At 29.7% G+C, this 21,830-nt stretch overlaps 1 protein-coding gene across 3 annotated transcripts in view; it reads right to left on the bottom strand.

Moving 5' to 3' along the window:
* Positions 1-21,830, bottom strand: part of LOC107437418 (serine/threonine-protein kinase Smg1) — a 174,688-nt gene that overhangs the window by 9,152 nt on the left and 143,706 nt on the right. For all 3 annotated transcript variants that reach the window (XM_043051732.2, XM_043051731.2, XM_043051733.2), the window contains 10 exons: positions 21,276-21,430; positions 21,000-21,206; positions 18,559-18,794; positions 16,597-16,759; positions 13,388-13,564; positions 10,992-11,195; positions 8,229-8,351; positions 7,144-7,242; positions 5,083-5,335; positions 58-192 (listed from right to left, as the gene is read on the bottom strand). In XM_043051732.2, the coding sequence (XP_042907666.1) occupies positions 58-192; positions 5,083-5,335; positions 7,144-7,242; positions 8,229-8,351; positions 10,992-11,195; positions 13,388-13,564; positions 16,597-16,759; positions 18,559-18,794; positions 21,000-21,206; positions 21,276-21,430 (1,752 nt within the window). The remainder of the gene's footprint in view (positions 1-57; positions 193-5,082; positions 5,336-7,143; positions 7,243-8,228; positions 8,352-10,991; positions 11,196-13,387; positions 13,565-16,596; positions 16,760-18,558; positions 18,795-20,999; positions 21,207-21,275; positions 21,431-21,830) is intronic.

The raw sequence follows: 21,830 nt of genomic DNA on the forward strand, positions 1-21,830 counted from the left end.
CGCGAGTGTAGGTGCGGTCAAAATATCTGGAGAAATATTTCAGATATACACAATTACCTTTTCCCGTCCTTGGATCTCTTTTAACTTGTTTTTTAGGTGTTCCAACTCTTGGTGTTTTAGTGCGCATAGGTGAATAGCAAGAAAGTGTTTCATTTGTTGGAGACAACATATTCTTTGAAACCACAATTCTTTCTATAAAGAGAAAAACAAATATTTAGAATATGTTCATGGTGATAAAGATAAAATTTTTCAGTTATACGCTCATTGCAGGATTTCATTGAAGCAAAAACTAAAGCAGATTTTGCTTAAAAATTGACGTTTTTGTACTATTTCAAAATCTTGTAGGCATAATAGTAAGTTAACAATTACATCCAGTAGGGGACATAATATTACATCACTCTAAATAAAATTTCCTTTGAGATTCATTCAATAAATTTTTTTTACAAGATAATTATTTTTATTTCACCAAGAACTTCCCTAAAGTTGAAATTGCCTTTATTTGAAGTAAATAGTTAACTATTTATTGAATAGACATATCAAATAACAATAGAAAATGGAATGTAGGAACCTCTAAGATTGCAATCAATATTTACACAATTAAAAGAAAAAAAGATTCCTATTTCTAGGAAAATTCCTTGTTTCAAACGTCACTGTGGAGAGTGTCTCATAAGAAGAGACGAGTTTGGCAATGCGAATCTACCACAGTGTGAAATACATAGCTGGGGTCTGTCGAGGTTTTTCTGAGAGGTACCTATTTTGTGAGAATTTAGACATAATATGTGAAAATTAAAAATTATACATTAAAAAACTAACACAAAAATATGGTAAAAATTTTATCGTTTTTTTAAGGGATACAAAAATAAAATTTTAAGAAAAAGTATTTTGTGAAACTACCGTTTTTCACAAAGTTGAATTTGTGAAGGTACCGGAAAATGTTAGTAAATTTGTCCTGAACAGACCACTGCATAGGCATACTTAGTTCAAAATATAAGCTTGATAACGGCCAAAAAATAGATTTCTATTGCAGAGCGTTTTTCCTAATGATGAATTTGTGAAGGTACCGCTAAATGGTAGTAAATTTGTCCTGGACAGACCCCATGCATAGGCAGTTTGAAATATAAGCTTGATAACGGCCAAAAGATAGATTTCTATTGCTGATCTATGGGAAAATTCTTGGTTTCCAATGTCACAGCAGAAAATAAAAGAGCAGAGTCTAGGAAGGGGGCGGAGAATGGAGGTTTCAACCTCGCTATCGAAATTTACTCGAACACGAGATACATAAAATTACTTACAGTTCTAAACATACCTCTCATAAAGGCCAAATTTTGAGTTCTTGCCACACAAGAGTTAAACAAGGAAATTAGTCATTAGCCTCTGCAAACGAACTGAAGTGGGGAAACTCCACTCACTTCCAAACTGACTCGCTTGAAGAGAGGTCCCTCAAACTGAATTATCTTACTTTTAATCATCTGGTTTTTTATTATACATAAAATTTTCTTAAACTTAAGCTTTTATTCTTTATTTCCCATAATTTATTAGATTCATAATTTAATTCCTTTTTACTCATTAAATTTAATATAGCATGTGACTCTTAACTTCAAAGCACACACGGGCTATACATTTTATAATTTTTTAACTATTTGTTTGGTCATCTCGTTATTAGTCTCATTCAATTTTTGTTCTTTTTAGAAAACATCCTATTCTCCCCACAAAATTGTCTCCATTTTCCTTGAAAGAGGATAAATATATTGTCTCAGGTCTGCATAATACTCCCTTTTATAATTAAGATTTAATTAATTAAAAAAAATTACAGAAAGGGTAATATTGTTGAATACTTGCTTTGAAATATTGGATTATTCAAAAAACAACTATAGTTTCAGTTACATGTTTGTAATATAAATTAAAAAGTATTAAAATAAATGTTTTATAAAAAGTGTTTATTTCTGAATGCTGTTTTTCAAAAGCTTTTTATGTTTCTTTCCTCTATTTCCTTTACTATGATTACGTTAATAGAAAAAAAAATAATTGCATAATAATTATTTAATTAATTTTTTTCTTATAATCATAACATAGGGTAAACTAACCAGTGAAGGAACACTTAAGCTCCGCTTGCCTTCTAAAAAATCATATTAATTTCACAATTCGCAATTTTAGTTAAATGACAGTGTCAACATATTTGTTACTAATTGCAAATTATGTAAAACAATTGTAGAGAACTTACATAATTATTGTTTTAAAGTTTTGGAGGTTCAAATAACAAGTAGTAAGAAGACCAAGTGAAGGAACAGCTCTTACCAGTGAATGAACACTCAGTAAAGGAACACTTAATTTTGGTTATTTATTAATGCTCTTTATGAGTTTATAAGCCATACAAATATTTAAAAACAAGCCTATTCTTGAAATTATAACATATAAATACTTGGAAAATGTTAACTTTTTTTTGTAATCATGAATTGAAAATTAAAGTGTCAACATATTAACACATACTGTTCATTCACTGGGAAATCTATGCCCAGTAAAGGAACATGCCTGTTCCCTCACTGGTTAGAAGTTGTTTTTCGTATTTTTAACATACTTTTGATGCGGAACATCACTAAAGGTACAAGAAAATTAAAGTTTATCTTATATTTTCATTAACTTAGAAAAAAAAAACAGTAAAGGAACACTTGTTCCGTCACTGGTTTTTTATCGTTTGGTGATCCAGTGAATAAACACCCCCTTATTTCAGTACTTTATTATGCTATGATGCTTAAAAAAAATAAAACGTAACTTCAATAACTATATTTTGAATTCTCCTTTTCACAGTGAGAAAAAAAAACTATTACACGCAATTAATTCCACTTCAAACATGTAAATACAAACACTCACCTTATAATTTTTTCAAAGAAACAAGGTGTTGCAGAGATTATAATAAATTAAATTTTTTCTCCAGAGAAGTCTATTTGACCAGGTAATCTAAAACATTACTAGATGACTTCCTATTGTTAGGCAGTAAGCTATTGTTACCAATCAATCTAAAGAAAAACTTTCAAATTCTTATTTTTAATCAATATATATGAAATGTTCCTTCACTGGTTGGTTTACCCTATATGTATTCAAATCAAAACTTAAAAGCAATTGCCGATGCTAAAGTTCACTTTTTTAATTATAGTATATTTACTTTATTTAATCATTGTATATTTATTAATTTGGTTATCGAAAATAAATTTGTTTAATTTTCTTAAACAGTTATATGTTTCGAATGTCTACTTTTGTAAAATTTAGTCTCTTAATTTTTTATAATAGTTACTTTGTTATAAATATAACAAAGTGACGATTATAAGAACAGAGAGATCAAAATTATAAAATAAAATTTGAAATCTAATCCGGCGTTAGCCTTTACACTTTATACAGGGTGCTTTTTGAATAGATAAAAAAAAAAAATTCTCTATGAAGCAATTTTATACAAACATTTTAAGTTATCTTCCGCATTATGTCTCTTAAAAACGATCCCCCATTACTATAGAGATAACGATAGACGAAGAGGGATCATTTGAATGCTGTGAACGTTTTCCCGTAATAAAAAAGGAAAACATTGCATGTGAATAAAATGGAGAGATTCTTCATTGACTTTGCTTCTCTTGTGAGGGATGTTATAGGAAGTCGTTTAGGAATTTTTTAAAAAATGAGTAGTTTGACCAAATATTAAAAAATTCCATTTACAATGGGGGTGTTTGAATCCCCTCCTTTACATACGTTCTTGAAATCTTAGATGGTTCCATATTATCTGACGTCGATCGCAAGCTAGCAGCATTGTGTCAGAAAAGTTAAAAAAAAAAAACCTGAATGGTCTTTGAAACACCTAGAACTACTTTTCGCATTATAAATTTCAGACTTTCAGTTCATCCGTGGCAATTGATTAATTCTTGTCGAAAGTAGCCATCACTTCATTTCTTTTTGGCTTCTGTGTTTTCAAAGTTAATTTAAATTTGTTTCCTTGTTATAAATCTGCACAGAATAAAAAAATCACTTCACACAACATGAACGAGAACTCCCCCCCCCCCAAAAAAAAGGGATTTCAATATTGAGGAATAAATATTTAGTTAATCAGATTTCGTGCAAGCTATGTCCTCAAAATTTTAAATCAGAAGTACTGAGACTTGCAGAATTCCGAAAATTAGCGGGAAAACTACTTGCCACCCAATAACGTAATGTAGATTGTGGACATGGTGAGCTTGGCATCATTACACATATGTGTATCAAAAAGTCAAATTCCCATTTTTATACAAAACTGGCCAAAACAATACTTCTCTTGTCAGTTTGTATTACCATTTTTCATATATATACACATGTATTTTATTTGGCACAGGTGTGGGACCCCTGATTCCGAGTGCATTTTTATGATAAAGTAATGTGAGTGGTCACATTAAAGTGCAATTTAATCATAAACAAATATCATATTTGCAAGCTTTAAAAGCATATTACTCAGTTAAAATAAAAAGTCTAGCAAGTCTAATAATTTTTGAGAAAATAAGTATATATAATACATTCTCTCTAATTTTCAATAATCGTCATTAGTTTAAAAAAGTTTCTTAAAAGTTAAAAACTGGAAGTTACGGGTGTAACACAATGATATGTCTGTAATAACTGATTTAAATTTCTTAAGGTTTCTAAAAATTAGAGTAAGAGTTAATGGCACAAAGACTTATTTACACTACAGATTTGCTTAATTCTGCAAATAAGTAGAATAATCACATGCCTGAAGGGAAAAAATATTCCAAAAGGCTATCACGATGATAGCCAGAATGTATTTCTTATATGAAATAAAAGTAGGCCTCAACATATTTTCTGTAAATACTGACAACAATAATCCTTTAGTTTTCCATTTCAGTATAGAAAGTCTAGTTAAAAATTTTTTTTTTTAAAATTGACATTAAAAGAAGCACTTCATTTCACAGTTGGGAAATCAGTGTGATGATGCTGATCAACGGAAAGTTCAGCAATTCTAATTTAATTTCATGTTTGAGAACAAAAACTTGTAAGAAAGGTAATGAATTTTTTTGAAGAAAAATGAATAGGTTTCATGTTAGTGTAGAGACATACCCATTTGTCCATGCTTCCTATCTCCTATTGGACCAGCCAAATCAATCAACTGGTTGTATATCTCAGCTGCATTCACAGTTAGGATGGGAATTTCCTCTTCAACAGAGCAAGAAAGAAGATCCAAATCTTGGGAGTCACCGAGAAGGCTGCTCACAATGGATGAAATACGTTCAGAGAACTCCTTGTATAGGGCCATGTAACCATGAATTTCTCCTTCACACTTGAACTCCGCACCAAGTATTTGCTCTTCATTCTAAACAACAAGTCTTATGTCAATTCCTCAGCGTGTGAAAAAACATATTTCATCAAAGAATAACAATTTTGTAACCCCTATCATTATCAAGTCTTTCTAATTCCTGTTCTCTCTCTCTCTCTCAAAAAAAAAAGAACTATTGAAAAGAAAATTACGAGAGAAAAATATTTAAGCAATGATAAGTGCAATTTAAATAAAAAATATTCACTGATGAATTAATTATTCTAATTGTTGTTGTCTCTCTAAAAAAGTCCTGCAGTGGACTGATCGCCAAGACAGGGTTCCCAGCAGATCACCGAAGTCAAGCATCACTGGCTGTGGTCAGTGCGTGGGTGGGTGACCACTCTGATCAGACTGCGTAGGGAATGAGGGTGTGCTGCATTGGTCCTCGTTAAACTGTTCTACGGTAAAGTGGATCATAATTGTGATGTGTGTGTGTGTGTGAACAGAGGATCAAAATTGTGATGGCATGTCTCCGGATCAACATCAAGGATGTTTTCCAGACGGTCGCCAATAGCTCATTTTGCAGCTCTAGTGCGACGTAAATTAACTACAACTCTCTAAAAAAAGAAAACGAATTTTTGAAAAGAAAATTATGAGAGAAAAATATTTTAGCAATGATTAGTGTTATTTAAAAAAAAAATATTTACCGATGAAATTTATTTTATTTACACATTTTCATAATTATATATACATTTTAACTAATAGTGATATACATTTTCGCTAATAGTGAATAGAAGATAGTATTACACTGATAAATATTATACAGTATTCCACAAATAAAATTATTGCTTTTAACGTAAGGTCAATGGATCATGCTCTGTTGATTCAGGAAAATTACGATTTACAAAATGTATGTTACAAAGAATTATTAATTTATTTGGCTAGATAGGGTCAAATACCTGGTTTTGTATTTGTCTAAAGAAAATTTTTTATTATGCAAAAAATAATTTTTAGATAATAAAAAAGGATTTCAAATGTACAACTAAATAAAATTATCTCTTTATATTCTGTTTTGGGGCATTCAACTGAATGTTTGCACAAAAACTATATAACTTAGAAACAAAAGGTGTGCAGAAAAATATACAAAATTAACGTTTAATTTAAATTGCGTCATGCCATATTTATTTTTACTATCCATTTGTTTGAAAATTATTGAAATTTTAACTGCCTTTTTTTTTTAGATAAGTGCACTTTGCTTTGCAGCACAAAATCCACCAGAAACTTGATATTACAAAGGTATAATGATAGAATTCAACAAATATTGACTATTAATGTTGCATTCTGTAGTGCGCTGAAATGCAATGACGGAGTTATAATTTGACATGTATAAAAAGTAATTCTTATTAGTGGACTTAATACAACTTTTGTTTCGAAATTAAAATTTGTTTGAAAGTAACAGCAAATTTCAATTCTTTTTCCTGATTTTTTTCTACCTTCTTCCTCACAAGATCTTTCTTGAGTAAATGTTGATAAAAATTAGCAAAAAATAAATAAATAAATAAAATAAAAAACAGAGAGAGAGAGAGAGATTACGATTATGCGTTGCCAGATATAAATCTTAGCATTTATAATGAAATGTTAAAAAAAAAACTAAATAAAAGCAATAAGAATTATTCCCTTATTGAATTGTTATAAGTTTTGATAACCTGTAAAATTACTTTCCATTTATTTCTTATTATTGAGTAACACATTCTGAGTTCTATAGGTTTAACTTTTATTAAGTTCCAGCTTAAAACTTCAGGGGAAAAAAAGACTTTAGGACTAAATATTTAAAAAAAATAAAAGAGGTATATATTATTACTTACTTTGGCAAGATTTCTTAAAATATGCCTCACTTCAGACATTAATTTATGATGTACAGAAATAAGGTCATGAACTACAGTGACTTGTTGATGCAAGGATTCCTAAAGGAAAAAAAACAATTTCTCTATCAGTTGATGATAGCTTTTTAATCAAAGCTTTGATACTTATTCATTCGAAAACAGCTAAATTAGAGTCTATGATATTATAGCTTTCCAACACAAATGGTTCAATTGTTATTTAACTGCTACACTGAATAAAGTTTTAATTTTTGCTCAAGCTCAACACCCTCATTAATTGGAATTAACATTTATACACTAACTAAAGATTTAATAAGCGTTAAAAATACTTGTATTGAAATAAATTTAAAACTAAATGGGTATGATTTTATAGTAAAAACATATTATTTGACATACAGGTGAGGTAAAATTATAACTTGTATGTTTCATGCCACTTTGATCATTTATTCATTGTTTTATTTTGAACAATCACAGAAATCCCGTTAACTTTTAACATAGCGTTTATAATTAAATTACTCCAAATGAAGAATATCACACCTTTAGAGTAACTAATTAAAGAATTTGTACAATATTGGAATTTAAAAATAGCTTGAATATGAAACAAGATATTAGAGTTTAAAAAAACATGTGAATATGAATAGCGATATTGAATTTTAAAATCGTGCGGATATGAATTGCAATATTGGATTTTAAAACCGCAAAAATATAAGTTGTAATATTGAATTTTAAATCAATTAGGTTCTTTTTTTATTCTTTGTAATTTTTATACTTCTTTTAATTGTCTGAAAAAGTTTAAGTTATTACTTATAATTATTAAAAAAAAAAAATCTTCTCAGAAATAAAAATTAAAAAACATTGATTTTTTAAATGAATTCTTTAATCTATTTTTAAACAACAAAATCAGTTAATTTTTAAATTTTTTTTTTTACAATTTATAATTATTCACAATAAAAGCATTATTCATGCTAAGAGCATTATTCACAATAAAATGAATAGATTTTTAATGCCATTTGTTTCAGAAAATTTGTATACTCATTGGTTGGAGTTTATATATGTTATGAAGTATTTACCCAGCAAGCAGCTGCAACAGACTTTTGTTGCTCTAGTTTTTCACGACATGTTGTGAGTGAGAGAGAGACTTTTTTGATGACAGAAGTCAACCAATCTGTTGTAACACCTTCTTTATCCAGAGGCTATAAAAGGAGAGACATGTCACATTTTGCAAAACATAATATCAGTTAATTAGGGTGCATAGCAAAATCTTTCAACAAAAAATAAGCACCCAGTTAATAAATAAGCCGTGTTAGGGAAATGTAATAAAAAAAAACTATATACATTAGCAAAATGCAAACCAATGTTCAAACACTTTATGTGATCATGATAAAATAACTACAGTGTAACGTCCCATTTCCGAAATGGTCGATTTCCCGGATGCTTTTTAACGATCAAAATAAACCAACATCTCTTCATCTTCCTCTGTCTTGAAAAAAAAGAGGTATTTTAACACGATTTTTCCTTTTCTAGCTTCTAGTGATTTATGCATTGAACCCATAAATCACCAAAAAGGGGAAGAGAAGATCTACCAAGACCATCGAGTGACCGTTAGTGATGCTCCTTTCCTGGAATGCAAGAAAAGAGGGAGATTTGTTTTTTTAAAGAGCGCAACTGAGCCCCTTCCCCCTTTCTTTCCTATGCAGCTGGCTAGTAAAAGAGGCATTTCATGGAACCGTTTTATTAGTGTTAGGGAAAAAAGAAATACTGTGGAAAAGGGTAAACTCTGCAAACGTTAACGAGGAGGGGGAGTCAAAATGAAAAATTTGAATAGGTTTAAAACAGTGGTTTCCATCTGGCGGCCCGTGAAGCCTTTTTTCGTGGCCCACGAATCAAAATATATTAGTTGTCATTTTTTTGAGGACAATTTTGGTAGAAAATCTTTATGGGTTTTAAATACTTTTACGTTTTATATCTTAACAATTTGATATCTGTTTAATATATAGGTTTATATATTAAACATAGATTTGTTTAATATATAGGAGCACATTAAAGTTATTGTAGTCAGAATTTTTTAATATGCAATTAAATATTTTTAAAAATCTACTTCTTATTTTAATTTATAATTCAATACTTTTGTTTTGTATAACTTGATAAAAATCTGAGAGTAATATTTAATGTTCCTTCAAACATAAAAGAGTCCTATATAAAATTTCGATGAAGTTGCGGCCCGCCATTTGACCGGTGCTTTTAATTGCGGCCCCTGGCCTCATGCAAGTTGAAAACCCCTGGTCTAAAAGGATACACGTCCTTGAGAAGCATTGATTCTTTCCCTGACCATGCAATATTTAGGAGGCGGTAAAAAAGGGGGAACATTCTTTCTTTAGCATTGACATGAAAAAGATTTCAATGAACTGAAATATGAACAGTAAATTTGATTCTACTGAAATATGAATTAGACTAAACGAAAGTTCCTTTATTCCAAACCAAGAATGAAGCCTGAAATTGAGAATATCTTGAAAAATGCAGCAGAGTTGCGCATGATACAGTATGGGACCCCTAATCCGGCATCCCGAAATTCGGCACTTAATCCGACCTAATATTTGTTTTCTTTCTAAAGAAATTTTTATTGATACGAGAAAAAAAAAGTTATATTCTCTTTTTATTTGGAATTTTTTCTCTTGAAGTAAGTAATTATATTTTATCTTTTAAAAAGAAAAAAAAGCATGAAAAAAAATTAAATCTGTGTCAAACAAAATGTCTGCTCCTAAAGCAGTTTAAAATAAAGTGAAATTGAAAAATAAAAACATCTGCATTTTCAATGAACAAAATAAAGAAATGCAAGTTAGGAGAAACTGATCAATAAATCTTGACAGCTGTGCAAGAGCTTTACTGGTTTGTCCCCATATTTCCCTCTCCGGTTTGACCATAAATTGTCCACACCCTGTTGAGATTGAAACTACCATGTGGTGTACAAAATGAATGCTATCCCTTTTGCTTTTTTTTATTCAATTTATCTACCTTTTTTTTTGTTATTAACTGTTACTTTTTTTGTTAATTGTTACTTTTTTTTTTAATCCTTCTTAGTTGTTTGCTTCTTTTTTGTAGTTATTCATTGTTAGCTTTCTTTCTTTTTTTTAGCGAGGTGAGTGTCTTTTGTTAAAATAAAATGTAAAGAAAAAAATGAGAGCAATGATCTTACGCGGAAGAAAAAACGATTATTTCTTTTTCGGAGGATTCGAATTATTTAATCTTGAATTATTTCTTCTTTGGATTATTTCTCCCTGATTATATTATATAGATTATTATTTTTATTAATGAAATTTCTTAAGATGGAACAGTTTTAAACTCACCCCATCATAATCTACAATCGGAACTTAGCTAAATTTATTGGTTTTTCTGAAATTAACAGCATATTTGAATTATCGTAATATATGGGGGCCATATTGGAATTTTCGGAAGAATTTCCAGATTTCGGGTCCTATACTGTAGTGCAATAATCATACCCAACCAACTCAGTAGACACACATGCGGACTACTAGGTATTTCATCAAACTTGTAAAATGATTGGCGCTTTCATACGCTATGGACCGACGGTACGCCGAAATAGATTGTGGCTGAATGAATCATGAAAACGTTGTTAATGTGAAAAGAACGCTATAGCATAATACAGGTCGAAAATTGACGGACGAAAATCGACAAGTTAAAGATAATGTCATTTTCGAAAAGGGAAAATTAAGCACTTTTTAAAAACACCCAATGGGCTTTTAAAAAACGAAAATAAGCACCTTTAAGTACTTTTTAAAAATGCTATGCACCATGTAAATTATAATTCAACATACCTTCAATGATATAAGATGTTCTTCAATAACACTTATTTGGCTTTGGCAACTTTCTGACAATTCACATGTTTCTTTACACCTGTTGAGTAAAGTCATAAAGGAAGTATCCGATGACAATGCTTCAGTAGTTCTTGTTCTTAAAGCTTCAAAGTGAAGTATAGCATTACAAACATTCACTAATTCTCTAGACACTTGATTGGCTTTCTGTAAATAACAACTTAATTAAAATACACCAGAGACTTTTCGTAATCCGACAGCCTATTAAACAAAAAAATCAATCCTCCATAAATTTAATTTATTTATACAACTATTTTTATTTCTAAAAATTACAAAATAATTTATTATTTTGAAACAGATAGAACAATAGATTAAGTATTTTCTAAAAACGTTATACAAAACTTTTTCTGCAACTCTTTTATTCTGGCAATCAGAAAATAATAATAATAATTTATGCATACCAGTTAACATTGGGTCAAAGGTAATATTAACATTTTAAATAATTAATAATTATAGTAAAAGACAATATTAGAACCAAAAAAAAAAAATGTGTTAAAGAAAAATTTACCTGTTATTAACCAGGGTTGCCACTCAAATCTGAAAAAAAAAAATTCCCTGTGTTTCCCCTGTACACATTATACACAATATATTAAGAGGAAACAATTATCGAGCTCTTGTGTGAGCTATATTGGGCTAACTATATATATTAGTTTTAATTGCTAGAAAAACAGCTGAACATACTTAAGTAATGCAATAGTAAATGAAATAGCTTCGTATAGCTGAAATATCATGGTTAAATATCCTATAGATTATGCTTTGAGTAGTCATCATTTTTTAAAAGACAAAAGTATGAAACAAAATTCCCTGTATTTTTCCAGTTTGTAAAGAAAAAATCCAAATTCCCTGCATTTTCCAGGTTTTCCCTGTTGAGTGGCAACCCTGTTAACAGGCAACTCAATAGCAGGTAAATTTCTCTTTAACACCTTTTTTATAAAAAAATATTTACAGAAGCAATATTTTATTATAATCCAGTTGAAGGGAATAAATGATTGGTTTGTAACAATTAACAAGTTTTGAAACATTTTAGTGCAGGTGCTTATTCCAGACAATAAGCGGAGATAAATCTCCAGTTGACTATAGGCATTTAAATTTAAATTGTAAGTTAATTAAAGACCCTGCCTGTAACTGATATTCTATATTATCTTTAGTTTTTATAAAGTAAAAAATGGTTTATTGCATGTACAGGTTATAGTACATAGTGGTCAATATCAATTATGCCTTTATATTGGTCCTTTAACTTTTATGTGTATCAAAGGTATTGCTTCAGCAAATCTTAGTAATTGGCCTCCTTCCTAAGGGCATCCCTTTTCAGTTTCAAACTAATAAAAAAACTGAATGAAACTGATTCAGAAACTAAATTTCCCAAAAAGCCTGATTTAAGTTATCAAAATTATCCTACCTAGTTTAGAGACAGTCCTACTTCAAAAATCTATATATGATAATCAATTTCATCGTGCGTCAAATAAAACATCCTAGAAGGAAGGAAATATATACCAGTTTTAAACTTGAAGTACTTGCAGTTGTAGAATGACTTTTCTCTAACATCCGGACTCTTACACCCAGTTCGTCAGAAACAATTTTCCAAAAAAAAAAAAAAAAANCCTGGGTGACAGAGCAAGACTCTGTCTCAAAAAAAAAAAAAAAAAAAAAAAAAAAGATTAAAAAAAAATTTTAATGTAAGAGTGCAAAGCCGCAACTGTACTTCAACAATGAAGCAGTAGATGAAGAGGTAGGGGTGAGGAGTGAATGAAAACTCGTAGCTGATAAGGAAATTTCAGTCATTCTTATCAGCTCTGTATAGATAACAAGGAATATAGAGAGGATTCCCCTCTATATTCTTCAATATAGAGGGGATTCTTCCGTAGATAAGACATGCTTTCTATATTCTTCCATAGATAAGACATGCAGGATTAGGAATTCTTCGACCACCTTGTTTTTCTCCCTTGCGAAGAAAGAAAACTGGTTCCTTCTTAACCTTGAAGCATAGGAGGTGGGGTCAAGTTCTTTCATAGCCCAACAAAAAATAAGGATTAGTATCAGCTGGTACAGTCTAGTCTAGAAGCATCTGTTTCAGTTATAAGTTGAAATTCAGCTCTCGTTTTAAGCCTATATTTTTTAGTTTTAATTGCTATTATGTTATCTAACTGATCGATTACGGGGGAAAATGACGAAAGTTTGATTTTTAATGTCTCATATTTATTATTTAAAGTGTATATTTATGTTAAGTTGTTAAAATTGACGTCGGAAGTCTACACATGCGCGTTTAATCGCGAAAAAAGTATTTATTTTTAAATGCTTATCAAGAATAGAAACAACATTATAGAGAATGAATGGCATACCGTGACAGAAGTAGTCTTATTAGCAATAGCACTCTCAAACTCTTCCTGTATGGTACTCAGAGAAGGATTTGCTCCAGCAGCCCATTTTAATCTTTGTTCAATTCCTCCAATCAGATTCAAATAACGTTCTTCAGCACTACTCACAATACAATCTAAGGCAACTAAAGTGCTCACAGTCTAAAGAGAAACAATATTTTCAGTTCAATTAACAAAGAAAACTAAGTCTGAATACTCTAATAAAGTTTTGATTTACTGCCACACACATCTACAGTAAAAATTGACAATGTAAAACTCTAATAATAGCTTCAATAAATTTACTTTTCCATAATTTACTTTACATTCAATCAAGAAACATAAAGTTCGGTCATTTGACTGGCTATGGTAGAAATAGGTATTTACTAAATGTTGGTATGTTTAGTGTTAAATGAAATCCTCCCGACTCTTTTTTGAGTTTCAATGGCAAGTAAGAAAGGCTTCACATTAAAAAAAAAAAAAAATTTTCCTTAACTTTTCCACATAGATTTGCATAAAATTCCAGAGATTTTGGTTAATAAAAATGCAAATTAGAAATATAAAACGAAATCGCAACTTTAAGAAAGCATTTATAAATTACTTTTACTAAAAAAACAAAACAAAAAAAAACAGGTGATTTAAATTATGCCAACTCTGATTAGGAATAATAAATAGTCAGAGCTAGAAACGTAACTGAATGGCAAAATAAGATTAAAGGAATTTACAGGGCAGTATTCTTTTTTTCTTCTTTCCTTTAGAAGAAAAAAAAAGAAAACATTTTTTTTTATAAGTACAAATCTGTTGCACGAAAAAAATATTAATCTGTGTATAATCAAAGTTAAATTGTATTTAATCAATGTAAAAACATTTCAGGAACAAAAATGCAATTAACATTTAAAAACAAATACATTAGCATTAGTTATGGTACTTAACTAAGCAATACCAATTTAAAAAGAAAATAATTAAAAAAAAAATTTATAGCACAAATTATTATATAATCCATCCTAAAAAGAAACTAACAAATATATAAAACAATTCAGATTTAATTAAAATTAAATATTTATTAAAATAGAATAAATAACGAAAAATAATGCTTCTTTTTATCAACAGACAAGCAAAAAAATAAACCATAAAAATGCAATTATTATAATCCTTAGCTATAAATTAAATTATATTAAAAGATGAAACAAAGGTGTAAGAAAATGAAAAATAAAGAGAGAAATTAAGCAATAAAATAAAACAACTTTTCAAGAAAATCATCCTAAAATAATAATAAAAAATATACATTAATCTGTATATAATTAAAATTAAATGGTATTTAATCAACTGACAAATGTTTTTTAGAGTAGAAGGAAAAGAAATGGAAACAAAAAATTGCAAAATGTTAAGATTTTCTGCTTAAAAAAAAAAAAGAAACTGAAACATAAAGATGGATAAATAGATAGAAAAAAATATGTAAATTGAGATGGTAAAACTGTGAAATTAATAAAAAAGAAATGAAAAAAAAAACATTTATTTTAATGTGATAAATACCAAATCAACACAAACAGAATCTAACAAATATAGAAGTTAATTGAGGTTAAGCCAAATTTTAATATACTAAATAAAACCAAAAATAATATAAAATAAAATCAAAGATTAAAAAATTGTAATATACTTTGTACCTCATACGTAATTATATTTCATGCTCTTCTATTTCATAACTAAAAGCTGTATACTGCTTTTAGTTAGAAAGCTTGCATTAATAAAAAATCTTTTGCTTTTATTTTTAGAATATTTTCAGACTATTTTTAACAAAAACAGATGTAATTCCAGATGATACAATTTCCGAGGAATTTATTTAATTAAAAAATATTACTTTTTTTAATAGATATCAAATAAATGTTAAGGAATGGAAAACGGAATAGTGAAATTCCCCAATTTGAAAGGGTGACAAATTCTTCGACAATCTCCGGTTTTGGGTAAAATTACGTCCCCCCCCCCCCGACTTTCATTTCGATTCTCGTTTTTTGTTGTTGACAATTTCGGTTTCGTCCGATATTCCGTACAAAATCGGATTTTTACAGTCAGAGTTTAGTTGTTAGAGTTCTGAATAGTATACAATAGAGTAAATAAGAAAGATGATAAATTATATTTTTACTTTTATCATTAATAAAACTTTTTAACTTAATATATAAATATGTTTCAATGTAGCATATTGTTTATTCATAATTAATCAAGGTGCATAGCCAAATCTTTAAACAAAAAATAAGCACCTTTTAGGTATTTTTTAAGCACTCAGAAAATATTTTTAAGCACGATATACATTAACAAAATGCAAAATAATTTTCAAAGACTTTACATGATCATGATAAAATAACTAGTTTCTGACAAAACACCATTTTCTTGACTATATTAGCCACCATAAAAAATTGAAGATTTTTCGGTTCGATTTCAGTGGGTAGAAAATGAAGACTGAAATTGAGAATATTTTGCAAAATGCAGCAGAATTACACATAAGGGTGCTAAAATCTCACCAACTTCTGCTCAGAAGACGAACATGCAGACCTGCAAGTACTTCATCAAACATGTAAAATGATTGACGCTTTCATACGTTATGGACTGACGGTAGGGGAAAATGGATTGTGATTGAATGAATTATGAAAATGTTGAATAGAACAATGTGAAAAGCACGATTTTGCAGCATACGTGGTGTAAATCGATACGGTGAAGAAGAAAAAAATCACAGTTTCGAAAAGGGATAATTAAGTACTTTTTAAAAACACCTAATGAGAAAAGTACCTTTAGGGCTTTTAAAAAACAAAAATCGAAAAGAAGTACCTTTAAGCACTTTTTAAAAACGCTACACACCATGTTAATGTTATGATTTAATGCTATTGATAAAACCTTTAATTGAATGTTAGATAAATTTAAAATTACGCAGTGCTGCTATCCGGCGATGGGATTAGTAAGCTTTTACAAATAGTTAGTAGCACTTATAGATTGTTAATGTTACTTTTCAAAAGAGAGATAATAATGTATAATAATATTTAATATAAAAATAAGTTAATGTGCTATATTATTTCCATTATAAAACCTCTTTTCTAAGAGTTTTTGGACCAATACATTTAAAAATATTTCCTATATATCCCTATAAAAATTGCATGAAAATACATTAACCTAAAATTGAAGTCATTTAAGCAAAAAGGGCGTATTACTTTTCGTATTTCAGACATAATGGAAGTCCTGGATGATGGATTTTGAAGAACACCTATGTTGGCTTGCAATATTAAATCTTCATTAAGCCACTGAAAACGAGCAAATTGCAATTGAGCTCTTTGTTGGCTATTTCTACCAATCAACAGATACTGTTCCATTCGCCTGTAAATAATGACATAAATTAAATTTGCCCACAATTTTTTCATCTTTATTTGCCTCCACAGCAATCACAGTTGCCAATCCATAGATTTTACGAAATGATATTTTACATATAGTGAATTTTACTGTTATCAAAATACAAAAACTTTATTACACTAATGGAGCCTACAATATTTTCGATTTATGACTGACATTAAATTAATTTTATGAAACTACCTCATAATTTTAAATAATAGTCATTACTGAAAATTAAAAGATTTTATAATTTAAAAACTGAAACTTTTACAGCGAAGAAAATGATGCCTTACACTGATTACTGTAAATAAAACTCACTTCATTATGTATTTGTAATACTTACTTAAATATTCAAGAAAGCAAATTGTGTAAAAATTCTATTTCAATATGCAGCCTTTTTTTCAAAAACTTATTCAATTTTAGGGAATTTTTTAACATGTACTAATGTACCAGGAGAATTTTTATATCAGGAGGCACTGCAAAATCCAGCAAAATGAATAATATGCAGCTATGAATAATAAATACAATTAAATGAATTTTCATTCAAAATTTAAATACTTAGAGCTCCTTAATGATGCCTTATTATTAAGTTGTTGTTGAATGACGTTTTTCAGGGAAGCAGAGAAGATCCTTGCTTAAAAAATAAATGAATATTCAAAAAACTATTAACAAGGCAATGATATTCAATTTTATGCCTATACTTATTCAAAGGATATGTTTTAGTAGAATTCAAATGACTCATGAAATTTCGCTATATTTATATTCAGACTATGCAGTATATACCTTCCTACATTACATATCTAAATAATTTTTCTCTCAATACACTGTTCTTGCCTTTCTTTATTTCAGTCAGAAAATTTACACTTTTACATTTTGTTTCTTCTAAACATGTAAATAAGATTGAAACACTTAAATTATAGCCAGACATGTGAAATATTTTTTTCAACATGTATTTTTTTTTTGTCCATGAGACTCTAAATAGTGAATACTTAGGTGCACAAATGAATTTTCTGTATCATAATTATATCGGGATTATAAATATATATATAAAAAGCAAATAAGAAAAGCGAAAAAAAGAAAAGAAAAAAGATTGAAACGTTGCACGGATATAGTGCAAATCAAGTGCATAAAAAAATAATGACTCAAATGTGAAATTTAAATTTTGGGTGTCGTAATAATATCGAAATTTTAAAAATCATGAGAATATCATTTGCTGCAAAATAAATAAAATGGAACAGTGGATTCAGGATGGAACTGAGCAAATTAAAAAGTTATTATTCAAATGCACAATTCGAAATTTGCATGTCGTAATATCATATTAGAAATTAAATCTATCTAATTGTAGCACAATAAAAAAGGGGGTATTGATTAAATAATTCTTCTGTTATAAATCCAATTTGCTCAAAAATGGCTACTCATTAAGAAATAAGTTCTTCTTTTTCTTGAAAAAAAAAGGGAGAAAAATACAATTCTTTTTGACCGAATGATCTTTTAAATGGTTGAAAATTACTTTTTATATTATTAATTCTATACTTTTGTGTTTGTTCTAACAAATCCGTGCTTAAAAAAAAAGTTATTGCATGTGAAGAAATACAGAGGGTAAGGATGGAATTAACGTCCTGTTAACAAGATTTTGCATACGTAACAGAATTCATATTTTTGAAATTAAGAAACTTAATTGATTCCCGGAAGTCCGCATATTGAGATTCGCATCAACAATTTATGAAATAATGAATTTGTTTAGCCAAGTGAGACAGCAATAATTAAGAAAAATTAAAATAAGCTACCTGGATAAATCTTCCTTATGCCAAGCTGCGTCAAAAGCATTGAGTAAGGAATTCAAAGGTAATATCTGTGAATCCAAGTAATGTTCTGAAACGCATTTATTGTAAACACGATGTACAATATCATCTATCGACAAATCCATTTCTTGTAGTTGAGCATCAGATGTCAAATCTAATCCTAAGCATTTCATTAGAGCACAGAGGACGAATCCCGAAACTTGAGAAGGCAAGCCAAGTAGCTGCAAGGAAATTTTACATTACTCATTTAGAAACACCCTTCAGTCAAAATGATTTATTTATTATAGGCAGTAAATCTCCTAGAACTATTTTTCATTTCATTTTTAAAAAGCAAACAAATAAATAGGAGAAAACACCTCATTTCAAATAGAATAGAGATCAAAATGCTGAATTAAGAACAAAAATGAAAACATTTCTGTGTCTTCATCAGAGGCTAAATTGTATAAGGACTTGCAGCATTATTGCATAAAATGCAACTTAAATTTAAACTTGTTTAAGGATCTTCCATTTGCAAATTTTACATTTATGTTAGATTAAGCAGAAATATTTCTGTTCAAAGAGACAAATTATAAAGATTCTGCTACCTGGATTATAAATTTAATGCGTTCTGTTGCCAGTGTATCTACTTACACAGACAGGTTTAATTATGTTGAGTATGGTACAATGCAAGAATGCCAGAGGTCGTACGGGACGGCAGTCGACCAACGTACGAGGGTGAAAAGATCATTCCGCTGTTTCGTGGTCAAGACTTGTGCTTGGTCTTTCAATTACAGTTAGAGTTTGAAGGATTCTTTGGATTAAATGGCACAAAACTCAAGCAAAGGTCAGGCATGTTCACATTGATGCACTATTAGAAGAGGACTAGAACAGATCTCCTGATTTTAGAGTAGGACATTCATGACTAGAGCTAATTTTAGAGCTGGGCATTCGTACTCTAGGACATTCAGGAATCACCAGTGCGTTCTACCGATTTTACCTTGACATCTACAAAGATTGTTAATTTGTTTAATATCCAGAGATATGAAATGGGTTGTTGAAGTATGATATGATGCAAGAGATCTGAATGATCAACTAACACAACCTGCATTCCCCATAAAAGAAACTCACATTTTAACATTAATACATTTTTCAGGTAACATATGGGAAGAAAAAAACATTTTGCAATGAGCCATACACAGCAAAATGGCCAAAAATCAATAATCTGCAAATCAGAGTTCTGTAATAATGTTCATAAGAGGCGAAATCGGGCAGAAATTACTGAGGGAGGTTATTGCAGAATTGTACATTGATAAAACTGATTTTAATCTAACAACAAACTTGTGTATTGATTGAATGTAGGGTTTAGTGGCACAAGGTCCAAATGAGGACATGCTGCTCCAAACAATATGGTAAAACAGTTCAAACGCCTAAGGGCATGCAAAATGTTAACTGTAGCACAATTATAACTAATAAAAGAATACTAAGGGAATAAAACAAGATAAATTGTATGAGTAAAATCAGATAAAAAGTATGAATACAGTATAAAATGCACGAAGTAAGTAAAATGTACGAAGGTGATAAGATATTTACAAGAGTGTATAAAACAGTAGATGCGTTAAAACTTTTATATGCAGTTAAAAATACCAAACGGCACGTAAAAATGTTAGGATAGTGAATGTCATCCAACAAATCTTGCATGCATAAAATAGAACTCCCAAAAAACTTTAAACGATGTTGATTAAAATATGGACACTTTATTAAAATATGATGAATTGTGAGAGGAACGTTACAAGTAATGCATTCTGGAAAAGGCTCTCCAAACAGCAAATGGAGGTGTGTTAACCGGGTGTGACCGATTCGGAGGTGGGTGAACTTTACGTCAACTCTGCGCAAGCGCAGCACTGGCAAATTGTCTAATTCAGATTTAATGCTATGCAATTTATTAAAAACTTTGAGGCCCCATTGTTGTTGCCATATTGATGTTAAAATTTTTTGAATGTGTAGTTTCACATCGGCGAAAGGTACGGACAATGTTAAGAAAGATGTGGCAGATCGTGCAGCTGAGTCAGCTAGCTCATTCCCTGGAATACCAACATGACTTGATACCCAGCAAAATAGAATCTCAAAGCCGCTCATCTGAAGATTTATTAACAAATGAATACATAAAATTGAATGCGTATCACAAACTTTTCTAGTTGGCCTAAAGCGCTCAAACTATCAGAGTATAGGCAATACTTCCGAGTAGAGCGTGAGGAAATTAGTCGTAGTGCCATAAGGATAGCAACAGCTAAATGTATCATCAGGGATGATGACACAAGAGTCTACATATCAACAAACTTGTGTAGATAAGCAATTTATTGTGACTACACACAAGAGGAACAAATAATGCAGAGAGAGAGAGAGAGAGAGCAATTCGATTGACAATAATAAGTATAGACAACCCATACCATATGACGAACAAAGTTTGCAGTGTAATGTTTTACAGGCTTGACTAGCTGATGATCGGTGACAAGGCGAGCATCTCCCCCGTTACTCAATTGCAGTGAGGAAGCAAAATTGTAACACAAATGAAAAGACTCTTGCATGGCTAAGAGTTTCTGAGCAAAGTAGATATCCTTCAAGACGGGTCGAGCCTCCGGGTGGTGGATGGCTGGCTGCAAAAAGGTTTGTTGTTAAAAAGACAATTCAATATATCATCACATGAATAAGAAAATAATACTTACAGACAGGGCCAAAGATTTTTGAAAAAAAGGAAGTTTTGACCAACCCAGTGGAACATTAAAATTATCCAAGAATGCTAATAAATGATCGAGGTCAGAATCTACTTTAGTGAAAAGACCATTATAACCCATCAACAACATTTGTCCATGGTTCAGGCCTGTAATCAAAGGGAATGATTTTAGGTTTAATTTCTTACTCTTTCATTTGATACATTTATTTTAAACACGTTTAGAAAAACTTTAACAAACTTTCTAGACAAAGATTTAAAAACTACCTTTTTTGTTCCAAGAACAATCTTATAATTAATTTTTAATTGATATGAGATATCAAGGATGAAATCTGTAGGTTGAATACTAGAACTGGCTTAATCAGGGTGGCCACTCAAAACAGATTTCAAATTTCCCTGATTTTTTCAGGTAAAAATCTTAAAATTTCCAGGTTTGTGTTTTTTTTTTTCCTTTTTTCTTATAAAGTGTAGGATGTGTACAAGAAAAGTGTCTGTATTATAAAATATCTTATTCAAAATGTCATTTTTTTAAACATATCTTGAAAAAAAA

This window comes from Parasteatoda tepidariorum, chromosome 2 (assembly GCF_043381705.1).
Source record: "Parasteatoda tepidariorum isolate YZ-2023 chromosome 2, CAS_Ptep_4.0, whole genome shotgun sequence".
NCBI lineage: Eukaryota > Metazoa > Arthropoda > Arachnida > Araneae > Theridiidae > Parasteatoda > Parasteatoda tepidariorum.